Below are 16234 nucleotides of genomic sequence, written 5' to 3'. Positions count from 1 at the left end.
GCACTTGATAAATTCGATGTTTTAAGAGAGTATTTTCATTTCTACTAACACTGATGGCATCATTTTGGAGGAAAATTTCTGCAACTAACACCTATCATGTAGGAAAAAAAGTTCTTTTAGCAAAGTAAGCACTTACCTTTATTTTCTTCCGATGTTTTATCTTTGGCACATTTTTATCAGCAGGTCTTACTATTTTATCTGCTTTAATCCACTCATCATATCTAAAATGAAAGGAAATTAATATAAATATGCAAAACATCACAGAACTATGCCATATTAAAGAAAAATTCATAAATAGAATCGTAACATTTTAGAACAGGGAAGGACCTTGGAGACCATTTAGCTCAACTTCCTGGTTCAATGAATAAAGGCTACCAAGGCCCCAAAAGAGACATCAAGTGATTTGCCCAAGGACAGAATGTCAGCTTCTGGCTGAGCCAAGACCAGAAAGACCTCCTGAGGTCTAAACTGGCACTCCTGAGTCTGCTACACCAAAGAGAAACCAAACTTGTCTGTAAAGAAACCACAATATTTTCTGTCTTTTTGTTTTGTTTTTAAGCAGCCAGTAGACAGGTTTGTTTTGGGGTTTTTTTTCTAGACACATCAGGAAGCTAAGTAATATGCTCTAGTTTTAAATGGCATCATGTGATAGAAGAGCATAATATTATAACTTCCGGACAATGCAAAATCACCTACAAAAAAACAAAAAAAAAAAACAAAAAAAACCTTCTCATGAAACACTAGGAAAGTATTACTTGGCCAAGTTTTTCAGTATTCTGAGATGCTTCCTACATGGACAGGCAGCTAAGAGTCAACAGCGCCAATGGCCTGTCCACTCAATGTTGACAGCCTGTGTTAGTTTCACAGGGTGCAACTTACTACTGACTGCAATAAAGCTATTTCTTTAAGACAAAAAAGAACGGCAGTTTATTTTTGTAAAAACTCCGCTAGAAAGAAGAAATATTAAAAACAAATTAACTTCTTTTTATGTTTAAAAAGAAGAAATGGAAAATGGAAAACTCACTGACTTTTTTAACTCCAGAACATGAACTGAAAATGAGCTTTTAAATTAAAATGTCCTCATTATTAGAGGCACTAAATGAAGTAATAAAGGCCCTAAGTCAGGAAGTATATGACTTGGGTCATTATATGACGAATAAATTATATTCTTGCTCTAAAGTAGGCCTGGAAAGTATGCCTACAGCCACTCCCAGGCAAAGTGACACTGGCTGGTGCAGCTGAGGGTACAATCCCACGCAAGGGATTATGTCTGTATCTGCTGGAAGCTGTTGAGGGCCGTAATAATTACAGAGAATAAGGAAGAACACAATGAGTTCTAGAAAAGTCTTTACATAATCCCTGCTGGCTAGTTATGTGGCCCTTGCCAAGCCACTCTCAACATCAGACCTCGTGTAATCTGTACCAAATAAGACTGTATTAAAAAAATTAAGACTGCATATCATATAGTTTTTGAGAATCAAATATATGATAAGTACTTTGAAAAATTTTTAAACAAATATTATTATTCTACTTAACACACTCCTTTTGGTATTTATACTGGCACAGTAGCACCTACCTAAATATTTACAGTACTTTTAACTTGCCCAGGAATACTGAAAACTGCATTATGCTTGAGATGAAAGCAATTTAGTTCCTACCAAAATTGGACTGAAGGTGGAAAATGAACAGAAAATATCTCTGCCCTCAGCAAAGTTGAATATAAATTCCCAGAAGTTGCTCTGATTTGGATACAGTTATGGAAGTCATTGCTGTGGACTTTGTTTAAAAGAAAACAAAACAAGCTTCCTGTCTTCTTATAACTAAAGGTAGTTCATGATGGTTCTACATAACACCACATGAGCTAAACAAAGATATTGCAGTTTTTAGCTTTCTTAATTGAAGACATCTGTTATGTAGTTAGTTGTACAGTATCAGACATTTTTTTACTACCAGTAAAAACACTACTCTATTCAACTTGGGTTTTTGACATGAATTATATTTCAAATTAGAGCAAAACAGTAGCTTTCAACTTAGGATCACCACCATGAGATATTGTATATTTGCATACGTTACATGGAGCACCAAATACATCAAATAAGCAAAAAAAAAAAAAAAAAAAAAAAAAAAGTTATTGTCTCCATAGTTGAAATGTTCACTGTGATAGAGGAAGACTTCTTTATGACTCAGAGACAATGGATGTTACTTAAATTCTCTTAGGAACAGGGTAGGAGAAACATATACATAAATAAAACAATGGCTACCCCCTTGGTACAGGCTGATGCCCACTGTGTAAGCTCAGTTTACAGATGCTATCTGGTAAATCATTTTCTCCTCCACCCAATTACAAAGTAAGGATGCTATAAGAAGACTGGCTATCAGAAGAACTTAAAGTAGCGAGTTTGGATGGGGAAAGACTGTTGGACCAAGCAGAAAACAAAAAAAGAAAATTCTGGAATTAGATGAAACAATCTACACACACTTCTAAAATATCTGAACCGCAGTAATTAAACACTATGGTCTCACTATTTTGGATGACAATTTCGTTTTAAGATAATGACTATTCTGTATGGCTTTGGGAGATGCCTTGGAAAATTCTTTAGATACACTTCCTATTGAAGTAATTCCATGGTAACTTATAGTCCTATAAGTATTAGCTAATATCATTTCTCCATTATTTGCCTCTTTCTGTTCTACTTTCTCAGTGTTTTTTGTCTGCTCAGGCATTCCCCCCATTCTGATACTATTCTTGTAGACTTTTTTTCTTTCCTGCACCAGATTTATTCTCCATTTTTATAAAATGTAGTGACACAATATTATTATTGCTATTATAATTAATAGCCTCTGGAACTAGATCGTGCCTTAAAAACCAATGAATTTATTTCACAGATTCAGAAAACTCTGACCATGGAAGAAACTGGGACTTTGCAAACAATAGGCTTGCAAGAAAAGCACTCGGTAGGGAGTTAGAGAAAAATGGGAAAGGGACAGCCTCTTAAAACATTCTGGTCAATACCAGAATGATTGAGGGCACACCAGGTCCCATTCAGAGAAAGCACAGAGAAGAGTAACAGACCAGCATTAGGAAAAGCCGCATTAGGGGATTTTGGTTAAGGGAGTGCTTTCAAATTCCAAAGCCCATACCAAATGAAAGCTGAGACTGCAGACATAAACATTAACCTAGACCAATCCTTCAAAACTTCATGACGCTCTAAATAGCACTTTAGTTGCTTGATTAATCGTACAAGGGGAAAAAATATCAGCGAATAAACTGATCATTGTATTTTAAAAGTAAGAAATGTTCCTTCCCTTTACATAATCACTCAGAATATCATCCAAGTGTTCCATTTCCTATACAGAGGACTTTCAAAGAACAGGAAGGAGAGACACATAAAGTCACGTGGGAGAAAAAACAAAAACTGGTGCCGGAAAAAAAAAAAACCAAAAACAACAAAAAAAAACCCCACAACACTTCCTATAGACACTAACTTATGTAAGGAAGAGGCCAACTCAACTTTTATTTTAACTAGTGCCAGTTAATTTATTTTTATTTATTTTTTTCTTAGTTTTTCTTTTTTTTTTTTTTAATGTTTATTTATTCTTGAGAGAGACAGAGCATGAGCAGAGGAGAAGCAGAGAGGGAGGGAGACACAGAATCTGAAGCAGGCTCCAGGGTCTGGGCGTCAGCACAGAGCCTGATGCGGGGCTCAAGGTCACTAATGGCAAGACCATGACTTGAGCCCAAGTCAGATGCTTAACCAACAAAGCTACCCAGGTGCCCCGTGTGCCAGTTAATTTAAATAAAGAGGTAATATTAGTGGGTCAAGATTCTGATTCCCTATCAAATACCAAGAATAAAGACTTGAATGAAGAGCATTTAGTTCAGAACTACAAGAAGTTGATGCTGTTTATTCTATGTAAACTTTGACTTTTAATACAGTATATTAAAAAGAGACTCCACGTGTGCTCTAAGTAGCACAGAAGGAATCAAGAGCACATATTTTGATGGGGTCTCTCCAGTAGTAGGAAGAACACTACTTAACAGATATCTAGGGTAACAGGTCTTCAGAGAACCACTTTCTATCATTAAATACCTAGACTTCTCTTCAAGGCTGGTAGGACTGTAGCCGTCAGCTGCCACATTTAGTAACAATGTAGTTTGAGAACCAGGAGAGAAAGAAGGCGAAGCGCTGGGCCTACGAACAAAATGACTTGCACCTTTGATCCAAACAACAGAGTCCTAAGAGAATGTCAAGAAAACCAATGGTCTGCATTATTGATATAAACTGTGCTGCCTTTAATTAGACGTTACCTTTAGAAATTAGGATCACAAGATAGTAATGGAGCTCTCTGTGACAGAAGGAAATAGAGTTTGGCATGGCACAAAGAAAAGAGGATTACTGAATTCTTCCCTTTAAAAGCAAATACTGAGAAACTAAGAAAAACAAATACTGAAACAAATATTAAAATGTTGAATTAAAAAAATACTGAATTAGAAAATAAAGTCTGTCAGTAATTAGACCATACTCTTTCAATTATCAATAAATCACTGTAATTACTGTATGGAACCTACACAGGTATCTCATCTCGTATTTAACTAGAGTATTAAGGAAAATATTTTCAAAACACACGCATGGCGTACCTGAGGATATTTCTATTGAGACCATCGAATATTCAACTAATGGAACGAACATGAAAGGAGAGATGCACGAGCAACTCCTTTAACTTCTAAAGGTCTGCTCCCTGCTCTGTACAAAATGATGGAGCTGGACCAGATGACCCCGGAAGCAGAAAGTAAGATGAACCGCCAAGACTGAAAGTACGCTCGGGGACTTATTCGTTTGATAAAGACTTCCTGGGGAGCTACGCACTGGGCATTCGGGAATGGTGTAGTACAGCTTCTTCCCACAAGGAGCTGACAGCGAAACAGAGAACACAACCCTAAGCGGTAATGACAAAGTACCAATACAAACCTTCGGAAAGAAGCCACACAGGTATTTGAATTTTTAAAATGTGTTGAATTAAAATATTCACACAAAGCTAGAAGGAACCATTCAGAGACCATAACATACTTGCTCTCACCAGAGAAACACAGCTTTCTGATTTTTGTTTGGATGTGTTGGCAAATCATCTAAGAAATCACTTAGCAATAATAAAAATGGAAAAGAACATTAATCAACCAGATGTAAGAAAACCAAAATGGTTACTGTTGCCCACAGCAATTTAGATTTGGGTTCTTCTTAACCCCAACCAAACCACTTTCAAAGAAATATTATCAGTGTGTATTAACATGTACCCCAAAAGACATAACCTTAGAGATTAAAAAAAATAATTACATGCATAATAAAGGTATTTTAAAAATAATTTCACAAGCAAAACCAAACTGCCATAATATTTAAAAGCTCACTATATGAAAGATGTGTACAGATTATAAAAAAGAGAAAACCTAAAACCCGACCATTAATTTATGTAAAATATTAAAGTCATCTGTATTTTGTTTTCTGTAATGAATAGATTCATTTAATAACTGCTGAATAATATGCATTTTATATCTTGCCTATCTTTATACAAAAAGGTAATCCATGTCATACAACAAACTCAGGTCTCAAAAACCTTACATCTAAAGTGAAAATTTAGGCAATCTTAGCAAGGAAAGAAAATTTTCCCTCTTAATGGTTAGAGTAAAAAAAATTACAGAAAAAAGTAAGTATGACACTGTAATAGGAAAAAAGACCAAATCATATGAAAAACAGCAATAGTTATTGATCATGAACTTTATAAGCCACTGTATCGATATTTACCTACTTTATGAATTTTCTATAATAATCTGAATTTACACATATATTTTTAATCTGAGAGAATATATAAATCAAAATTTATGAAAGACTCACTGAACACAATTTAATGCTTTCTGTCATGTACTTTAAGATATGACAAAACAAAAATAAAAGCATTATCTTATTGAAAAAATAAAATTCTAAGCATGCTATTAACATTTCATATTTCCACATCATGTAACACTTCATGTTAAATCCACATCAAAGACACAGGAATGGTGTTCATCGTAATAAAGAACAGAATGACAATAACTTGAATATTATAGCATAATCATATTTAATATTTGACACAAACAGCCTAAGTGCATGGCATAGAAATTATATCAATTGGTTTTCCTAAAGAGTTTAAGTCTGTAAAATGAAAAAAGGTGTAGGTCTTTAGGCAGAGGGAATATGTAACGTTAAGAACACATCACAGAATACTCTATCAGGCTTATAGAGATCACTACAAATGGTTAACAACTGTGGCACTTACTGTATTTTGTGGCGCAGATACTGACTTTTAAAAGTACCTTAAAAATTTACTTTATTAACATTTGATCAATTTAGAGGATTAGGATTTATGTACAGTTAGAAAAATATACCAATGTACCTACCAATCTACAAAACCACCAAATGAACAGGTCCACATTTACCTTTTACCTTAAACATAACTGGCAATCTACAAAAAAATAATGAATGGAACAAGTCCAACTTAGTAAACATTCTAAGTTCAACATACAAAGAAAGAAAGCCCACCTGAGTGCAAAATATCCAAGTTACTAATCTTTTTTCATGAAGGAACTATTTATTTTCACTTGCACTGAGAAACGAGAGTCAACTCAAAAGTCTTATTTTTAAAGTATAAACTATTTTTATGTTCATTTCATTCCCTGCTTTTAAACTTTTAATTTTCTCTGCATGTATGACTGTCTGATACAAATCATTTGCATACTGCATAAGAATTTTTCACATGAGTGGTAACACAGCCCTTTGACTGCCATGGTACTTTTTAATTTGAATGTGCTTTACATCATAAACGTAAGTTGAATAAGCTGGGGGACTGTGACAGGGGGTTAGGGAAGTGAGAGTTTGGAAAAGATGACAATGAGGGATCAAGAAATAAAGAATGGGACACAGGAGGAAGAACATGCGAAGGGAATTGGAAGGCCTGGTTAAAAAGACAGGGGTAGGGTGTCTGACTCCTGACCTCGGCTCAGGTCATTATCTCATGGTTCCAGAGTCTGAGCCCCTCAGCAGGCTCTGCGCTGACAGCATGGCGCCTGCTTGGGAGTCTGTCTGTCTGTCTCTCTCTCTCTCTCCCTCCCTCCCTCTCTCTCCCTGCCCTTCCCCCATGCACACACACACACTCTCCCAAAATAAATAAACTCAAAAACAAAACAAAACAAAAACAAAAATGGAGCAATGTCCCCTCCCAGCCTTCATTAACTTTCACACTATAGCAATAAAGCAGACAATTTCCAAGACGGTTTTGCTTTCCTTTCTATCATTACCAGAATAATTACTTTAAAGCACAGGAATAGAACAACTCTGTACTCTTTTATCAACATTCCTAAGTCCATTGGCATACACAATGAAAGTATGGTAGGGATCAGATGACATGAAAGTAAAAGAAGAAAAAGAAGTAAGGACATAAAATACTCTGAAGGTGGAAGGAATATGAATATGGAAGAAATTAATCTGAAGTGACATAAAAATTCTTAAAGGGACAAAAGAAGACAGAGTAGAAGGAAAGTCACATCAGGAGGATTTCCCATCAGACTGACTTTAGTCTCACTCTCAACCCCATTTCGGCTGCTAATTAGGAGATGGGCTCTTCATATGACAAAAATCATAAAAAAAGAACTATCAGGGGCGCCTGGGTGGCGCAGTCGGTTAAACGTCCGACTTCAGCCAGGTCACGATCTCGCGGTCCGTGAGTTCGAGCCCCGCGTCGGGCTCTGGGCTGATGGCTCAGAGCCTGGAGCCTGTTTCCGATGCTGTGTCTCCCTCTCTCTCTGCCCCTCCCCCGTTCATGCTCTGTCTCTTATGTCCCCAAAATAAATAAACGTTGAAAAAAAAATTAAAAAAATAAAAAATAAAAATAAAAATAAAAAAAGAACTATCATACATACTTTTATAAAAATTAAAATGGATTAAAAACTAAAGTATTAGAACTAAAAGTATAGGGGCACCTGAGTAGCTCATTTGGTTAAGCATCTGACTTCAGCTCAGGTCGTGGGTTCCAGCCCCACACGGGGCCCCGTGCTGTCAGCACAGCCTGCTTCGGATCCTGTCCCCCTCTCTCCCTGCCTCCCCCTCCCCCCACCCCCTCCCCCACCGCGCGCGCACGCGCTCTCTCTCAAATCAATAAACGTTAAAAAAAAAAAAAAAGAACTAAAAGTATAAAATTCTTAAAAAAAAAACAGGGCAATTTTCACAACACCAGATTTGGTGATGTTTTCTAGGATACACCACCGAAAGCATGGGCAACAAAGAAAAAACGGGTGAATAAGGACTTTACCAAAATTTAAAACTTTTGTATATCAAAAGACAGTATCCAGAGAGTGAAAAGCGAATTCTGTGGGTTCACAGAATGGGAGAAAATAACTGCAAGCCATGTATCTGAGAAAGGATTAATATACAGAACATATGAAGAATTCCTACAACTCAACAATAACAACAATTCAAAAATGAGCAAAGGGCTTACACAGACATTTCCCCAAAGACATACAAATAGCCAATAAGTATGCATCACTAGTCATTCTAAATATGCAAATCAAAACCAAATGAGGGGTGCCTGGGTGGCTCAGTCGGTTAAGCGGTTAAGCGTCCGACTTCGGCTCAGGTCAGAATCTCACAGTTTGTGAGTTTGGGCCCCGAGTCGGACTCTGTGCTGACAGCTCAGAACCTGGAGCCTGTTTGAGATTCTGTGTCTCCCCCTCTCCCTGCCCCTTCCCCGCTCATGCCCTCTGTCTCTGTTTCTGAAAAATGAATAAACCTTTCAAAAAAAAAATTGAAAAAAAAATGAGATACTAAGTTAGCTAATAATAACCATTTTTTTTTTAGCAACAGAAAATAACAAATGTTGGTGATGATTTGGAGAAACCAGAACCCTAATACAATTCTGCTAAGAACGTAACATGGTGTAGCCTCTGTGGAAAACAGCTTGACAGTGCCTCAGGACGTTAAACAAAGAGTTCCCACACATAAAAGCATTGAGAGGCTCCAGTGAGGGAGCCAGGCCACATCTGTCCCAATCCCCCATTTGTGTCTGTATTCTGTAAGTATCATTTTTGTAGACTAGTTCCTTTGATCTGGATTTTAACTCCTGCTGTACTTCTATTTTGTTGCCAGGAGGTCCAATTTAGTTCAAGATTTATTTGCTACTTACAGGCATGTACTTTTCTAGAAGTGGTAAGGGATATTAATGGAATGAATATGGAATTGGGATTACTTTTCACGTTTTAAAAATTAAATGCTCTTTTGTAGTGGGAAGTAATGTGGTCCTGAGGTCCCCACAGTCCTAAGTGGAAGCTATATTCCAGAAGGTCAAAATTATTTGGCTCCGAGAAGTAATTTAGAAAAATGCAGTTATCAGAAAAGTGATTCAAATTAGGGCTGGAAAAATAGAGATAGAATGTAAACAAGTTAAAATGGGTATCAAAGGATAAAAGGGCACAATTATAAGGAAGAAAACACACAAAGACAAGAAGAGACAAAAGAGGATGACTGAGGAATGGCAGAAAAGGAAAATAAACAAGAAAAACAGTTGCCGATGTAGCAGCTGGAACACAAGTTAACACTGTCACGGAAGGAGCGATCAGCAGGGTCAGATGCCACTGTTGAGGCAAGCAGCAAGAGGTCAAGAAATAAGGATGGAATTCAGTCAGATGGGGGTCACTGGTGACAGTTTTGGAGGTGTGACGGGGCAAAAGCCTTACTGGAGTGGGCTTACACAAAACAACCCGAGAGAAGTCGGCTGCTCAAATAGTCTTGCTGGATAGAAATACAGCAGAGAAATGGCACAGCAGGAAAAGCAGGGGGAAGGTCAAGTGAGCTTTGAGACGGGAGAAATCTCTGCAGGTCCAGACAACAATGAGTTAGAACAGAGCGAGAAGCTGATGACAGAGAGGGGGAAGAAAGGGAGAATTTCTGGGGCCCCGGCTCTGACTTAGGCAACAAGGCACGGCACTCAGAAGACCGGCTTTAGACAGCGGCGCGCCCGATCACCGATGACTAACGACCGGGCGCAGAACGTGGCAAGGGAGGCGGGTAAGAAGGTGGAAGTCTGCAGAAATTCTCTCATTCCAGTTTTTCAGTGAGGTTACGAAGCAGGGATGGGGAAGAGATCCTGGGTATCTGAGGAGATAAGAAACAGTATGAAATCGTCTTCAGAGAAAGTGAGAGAGGGGATGGAAGGGGGACACATCTTGGCCACTTAAGGTTCACAGTCACGAATTTAAAGTAAGTCATTTTGCTTTCTCCAGCCAGGGTGAGCCACAGGTGCAGGCCAGGAGCACGAGTGTGAGATTTAATCGGTGTTCTAGTGGTTCTGTCGAGCAAGGATTACAAAGCAACACAAGAGCAACAGAAGAGCGTGGGGGTCAAAAGAAATGAGTCTAAGGGGTGACTGAAGGTAAGTAAGCCAAGGGGAGGGCTGAGGGTATTAGGAAGGAGGGGTGGTGGGATGGATGGGTTGTAAATCCTGGGGGGGGGGGGGGGGGTAGTTCCTTCATCTGGACAATCAATGCCTTAACGGGAACCATTTCTTTGTATCTCTGTTCAAGCATAGTATTTTGCACAGGATACTGAACTTATATATGCCAAATAAAAGAATAAACATTTGTTAAAAAGCAGTTGAATGTTAGCACAAAGTAGGTTTGAACCCATTTGTGAAAGCTTTTTACTAGTTGTCCCCCGCCCCCCATCTCTTCAAAGGAGGAGCCAATTTGCTTCGAGACAGAATTTTTTTTTTATGTTTTGGTTTTATTTTTGAGAGAGAGACAAGAGCGTGAGCAGGGGAGGGGTGGAGAGAGAGGGAGACACAGAATCCGAAGCTGACTCCAGGCTCTGAGCTGTCAGCACAGAGCCTGAAGCGGGGCTCAAACCCACAAATTGTGAGATCATGAGCTGAGCCGAAGTGGGACACTGAACTGACTGAGCCACCCAGGCACCCTGAGAGACAAAATATTTTTTAAATGAAATACATTTTTATTGCCAAGTAATATCTTCAAATATAACTTATCTTATTTTTAGTTTTCTAGAACTTATAAAATGGAGTAGAACTACTAATTTGCTAATTAGAAATTTTACAGCTGAAACTTTAGTGTTGCTTTTCCCTTTCTCTTTTACTTGAGGGTATCCTTTTCATGTAGTTGATGAGCCTTAATATAAAAAAAAATTCTCTAATCAAATTCCCAACCCCTTGATTACGGAAAGCCAAACTGGAAATGGAGAAAAACAAATCAGCTTCAATACATGATAAAACACTGATGCATTTTAAATTGCAAGCCAAGTTGCCCAGAAAGCTGTAACACACTTGGCTGTGTTTGGGAACGAGGATAAACCCAACACACACACAACAGAGATTGTAGCAGCTGAATTTCAGAGTGTAACTTGATTTTCAAAACTCAATCCCACGTTTACGGCATGAACTTAGAAGCGAGAACAAAGGGGATCAATTAGCTAATGAACTAAGAACTTCCATAAAGCATGAACATCACGCAGAGAAAACAAGCAGAAAGCCTACTATGAAAAATTACTGAAGTGTGATTATAATTTTTAAAAACGTATAATGTCTTTTAAAAGTCTACAAGAGAAGATACTATAATATTACTAGTTGTCTTTCTACTTTTATGTATTTTGCCAGTTTTCTAGATTGGATGCTATTTTTAGAAGAATCAAATACAATTCATAAAGAAGCACTGACTTCCTCCAAGCACATGGCAACCTAGTGAAGTCTACTGTGTTGGACAATAGTTTTATATATGGTCACTGCACCCGACAAATTCTGTAGCACTATTATGCCATTTATAAGCCATTATGTGGTTTAAGATCCAGAGTTCTGGCTATTTCCAGTAAATCTGATGTAAGCCTGTAAAAATGTGTCTTCTTCTTGTGGTAGTAAAAATAAATTGGCGCAAATACTATTCTTTTGTGTAACAAAAATTAACATTTTTCAAATGTGAAATAGGCGTGCAAATGAAAATTGTATTATTGGAAAGGTTTACACAGCATTTTAGAAAAAAGGTAAAATGTAGAAATTACCAGAAAAATAGCATTTTTTAAACTAAGAAAGATAGTCTCTTATTTTCTTTATGAAAAATTTGTTTACTGGAAAGTGACCTTTCAGATCAAACAAAACTCACACAAATAGCTCCATAAGAAGTTTCCTAAATTGCTATAGTAATGAATGACTGCCACTGAAGATAAAACTATTTTCATGAACCTTCATACATAAATCTTCATGTCTAATTTCACATCTCTTAAGTGTAAATTCAAAGATCAAGCTGCAGATCACTGAAACAACAGGAACACAGTTGCAGAACTGATGAGGATTTGTTGCAGTCCTCATTAGATTAGCTTCAGACATGAAGGAGCAGCAAAAATCATAATTATTGCTTATTCATCAATAAGAGATTCTGGTTATTACTGCAGAGAGAAATAGGACTATTGTTATGCTGACTATGAAAATTCACTGCTAATCTACAGAAGTACAGCTTTCTCTATGCTGCTGGAGTATGAAGAGATTCACTCTACAGGTCTTCGTCAAGTTGGTTAGTTTTCTTCTTTTGAAAGTTCAGACCACACAAACGCTTGAGGTGTGAGGAGTAGATGGCATCCTTCTCAGTGACATCAGCTTGTCTTGTTGAACTAGGTCTCGTTTTCTTTTCTGTATTATTAAAAACTTGAAGGTCTCAATTTAAAGTCTTCCCTTACCATCCCCAACCCCTCACCAATTTCAAAGCTAAAATACTGACATTCTCTTTCTGGCCCCTAAAATCCAAGTGTTCCGACGGAAAGAGGACTCTTTCCTTCACTCAGTCTTTTCTTAAACAAACAGAAAGTTGTGTCCTACTTGCAGAATAATTTTATGAATGTCTCAATTCTTACACTTACTAAGCCTCTTTATTTAATGGAACAATAGAAAATAATCAAGCCCTGATAATGGTGCAAGTTCTGTCACGAAATACAAAGCATTTAATAAGGCCACTAGAAAACCTACCTCATTATATAAACTAAGGGCAGAAGAACTGAAAGGAGAGGTAAAAGATGATGTGGCTCTTACATCTCTTGTGGGCATTACTCAGTAATTATTAATTTTTCCTGATTCAATTTTTTCCTTCCTAATTTTAAACTAACGTATTCAACATGTACACTCCAGGCATAAATGGAACTCCCTTGACATTTATATTATGATGATCATTTAGTAAGATCAAAATGATTAAATGTCAAAACTGGGCAAAATATTCTTATAGCAGCTATATCTGAGATCTCCAGTATCTTCCTTTGAACATGATCATTAATAGCCAGCCCTTCAGGTAAGGAAAATCACGCACCACAAAAGCAGCCCAAGAGCCAACAGACAAAAGGATAAATTACACATGGTGTTAAAACTGACTCTTTGGAAAAGCTTATGTTACGGGACAACACTGATTAAAAGTATTCTTAAAATCCCAAACTTGCTGGTTAGAAATAACAAAGAACGAGTCCCCAAACAAAACTTCTAAACATTTCCTTATGACTTAAATTGTTATTTTCTTCCAAGCGTCAGAATGGATCAGAATTGCAGTTTTCTCTAAGTAAGAAAGGTAATCAGATTAGACATGCTTCTAGAGCTTCCTATTGCCACAGCAGGACAACACAAAATGGACTTTTAAGAAACAGAGGCTATATAGTTTTTTTAAGAAACAGAAATTGAGATGATGTTTTCTGAACACCTTTCTAAATCACAGAATACAACTAAAATAAAAAGCACGGGAACTGTATTCCTCCTTGAAGATACTAGGCACACCACAAAACCACCATTTCTAACTTCTGTGGTGAATTTTTCAAGGGCAACAACGCTATCACAAGCTGTATTTCAAATAAAGTATCAAAGATTTCAAAACGAATTTATAGTTTTTCTTAAAAGATAATTTAAGTGACCAGATCCTAAAACAGACTTGCCAATTTTGGATAAAATTCAATACAAAATTTCTCTGGATGAACCAAAGAAAACTTGTATAAGATAAGAAGTGAAGTCACTGAACACCACCTAAAACCAAACCTTAGTCTTGCCTTTCATCCCTAGGGTTATCAACAGTCAGAAAGTGCACCCTATTTTAGTTAAGCACACTTGCTTATTGCATTTCCACCATATCGTCTCAAATATACAAATAACTTTCTGAGGCTTCTGAACAAGACTATAATCTAAGAGATGTTAATGAAGAGATAAAAGCCCTCTTAAAATGACTCATGCATCTTAAGAAATCACGACTTTGAAATCCCTGCCTCCTGTAAGAAAGACACATGACAACTTCAGATTACAAAGAAGAGGTTACTGTGGCAATGTAGTTGAAAACGCGAGAGAGAAAGAAGCCCGGTAATTAACTCACAGACATGAAGAAGCTCAAAACTCTTTTAACTTTAAAAGAGATTTTTCTACTTAAATAAATTAAAAAAAAAAAAAGATTTTTCTATCATTTCACCAATAATGTTGCTGTCCCTGTTAATCTTCATGTATAACATAAGAGTCAACTGTATAGATACCAGTTTTCTAGACCCTAAGGGTATCTTCTAAGTATTCAAAACAGTAAGTAGGAAGTCACTAAGCGAGGCATTTACATGCTGAAATCTACAGATTTTTTATATGGTACTATGACCTCGATCAGAGTAACTAATAAGTCTGTAATTCGTCAATTAACTTTTAAAATAGAAAATTATTTTAGAAGTGTTTTTAGGTAGTAATCACTAGCTGAAACTCAAGTTACCTCACATTCCATCCGCAGTAATGCACCAAGTAAAGGACCTCTCCACCTTCGACATCAGAATCTTTAATACTAGCTTCATACATTTTTTGATTTTTCCCTCGTCCATACCGCACTTGGACTTTCATGCCTGGTGGATAGCATTCAAACTCCTCGTCCTCATCGTTGTCATCATCCTCTTCATCCTCTTCCTCCTCCTCCTCCTCCTCTTCTGCTTCTTCATCATCTTCATCTTCCTCTTTATTCGTTTCATCTCTTGAAAGGTTTAAAAAATTGCAGTTAATAAAAGACACTTCATAAGCTTTTCAGTTCCAAACCACATAAACTGATAAAAATCGTGGCTGTGATTGCTCCGGGAACGGCAGGTTCCATGTGCATGAAATTCTGGGTTGCAATGTAACATTAAAAACCAAAACTGTATAAGATGACTGTGGTCATAGAGAAATACATTTAGAGGAAATGAAGATTGAAAAATGCATTAAAAGAAAATTTCCAACAGCCGGAAGAAGAGAAGTTGTATAAGAAACTATTAAGGTCAACTTTAACAACTTTTTCATGGTTTATTATGAGAGTGATTTACACAAACGTGTTGACAAAAACACAAATCATTTACACCTCATAGCCATTTCCAGACTAAAAAGTATTTTTTATTCAAGTATTTCCAGCCCCGGGGTGTTGAAAACAAAAACTTTTACTAGCCAACAGCTAGTCTTATTGAGTTCAAAAGGTGCTCCAACCAGAATTTCAAATGTTATGCTAACTGAAATATGATTTTACCTTTCACAGGACTATTTGACTAACTTCACATCAATATCACATCATTTTTTTCTTTCTATTCTTCTAAACTTTGCTACAATTTCTGTTTCTTTACCGCGTATAAAGTCTTTTACCGACTCTCTCAACTTCGAAGTTCCAATGAAATAAGTATAAGACAGGCCAAGTCCAAGTAACACAAAACTAAAAGGGAAATCATTCTAGAAGCAGCACTGTTGCCCATTTCAGTCTTCTCAGTATTGTGCACTTTTTAAAACTGAGCATTCGCATTCATTTTATATTAGCCACAAATCCATATTAAACAAGTTGGAGAAAATCTTCCAAACACTAGATTTAGTTTTTAAAAGACTTCAATACGAAATTCAACTATATTTAGTCCCAAGATAAATACTATGTATTTACCCTGCACAGCAGATAAAAACTATGTCTATATCTAGTACAATAGTTTTCTCTCAAAAAGACTCCATCACTTTAGAGCTGACAAATAAAGATTATAAAACAGAAACTACATGACAGTTACATAATTAAGCTTTAAAAGTTCATGAATGTAATATTTATATAAAAAGCCTTTTCCACTGATCATTTGTTTCATAATCTTATACGCAACCTTTTTAGCAATAACATACTTTATCACTCCTAATATTACGTAAGCAACAGAAACAATCTATAGTAATA

General features: G+C 36.7%; 1 protein-coding gene across 9 annotated transcripts in view; it reads right to left on the bottom strand.

Annotated features, from left to right (window-relative positions):
* The window catches only part of ARID4B (AT-rich interaction domain 4B), a 156951-nt gene that overhangs the window by 27941 nt on the left and 112776 nt on the right, over nucleotides 1–16234 (bottom strand). For 5 of the 9 annotated variants that reach the window (XR_006299740.1, XM_043596264.1, XM_043596266.1 and 2 more), the window contains exons 17-18: nucleotides 14789–15040; nucleotides 137–221 (exon numbers count right to left, since the gene is read on the bottom strand). Coding sequence is in view for 8 of the 9 variants with exons in the window: in XM_043596264.1 (XP_043452199.1) it covers nucleotides 137–221; nucleotides 14789–15040 (337 nt within the window). In the remaining variant the exon portion in view is untranslated. The remainder of the gene's footprint in view (nucleotides 1–136; nucleotides 222–14788; nucleotides 15041–16234) is intronic. The other 4 variants (XM_043596268.1, XM_043596267.1, XM_043596269.1 and 1 more) reach the window with 2 other exon arrangements.

The sequence above is a fragment of the Prionailurus bengalensis genome, chromosome D2 (genome assembly GCF_016509475.1).
Source record: "Prionailurus bengalensis isolate Pbe53 chromosome D2, Fcat_Pben_1.1_paternal_pri, whole genome shotgun sequence".
In the NCBI taxonomy this organism is placed as follows: Eukaryota; Metazoa; Chordata; class Mammalia; order Carnivora; family Felidae; genus Prionailurus; species Prionailurus bengalensis.
This window is presented reverse-complemented; position numbering and strand designations above follow the sequence as displayed.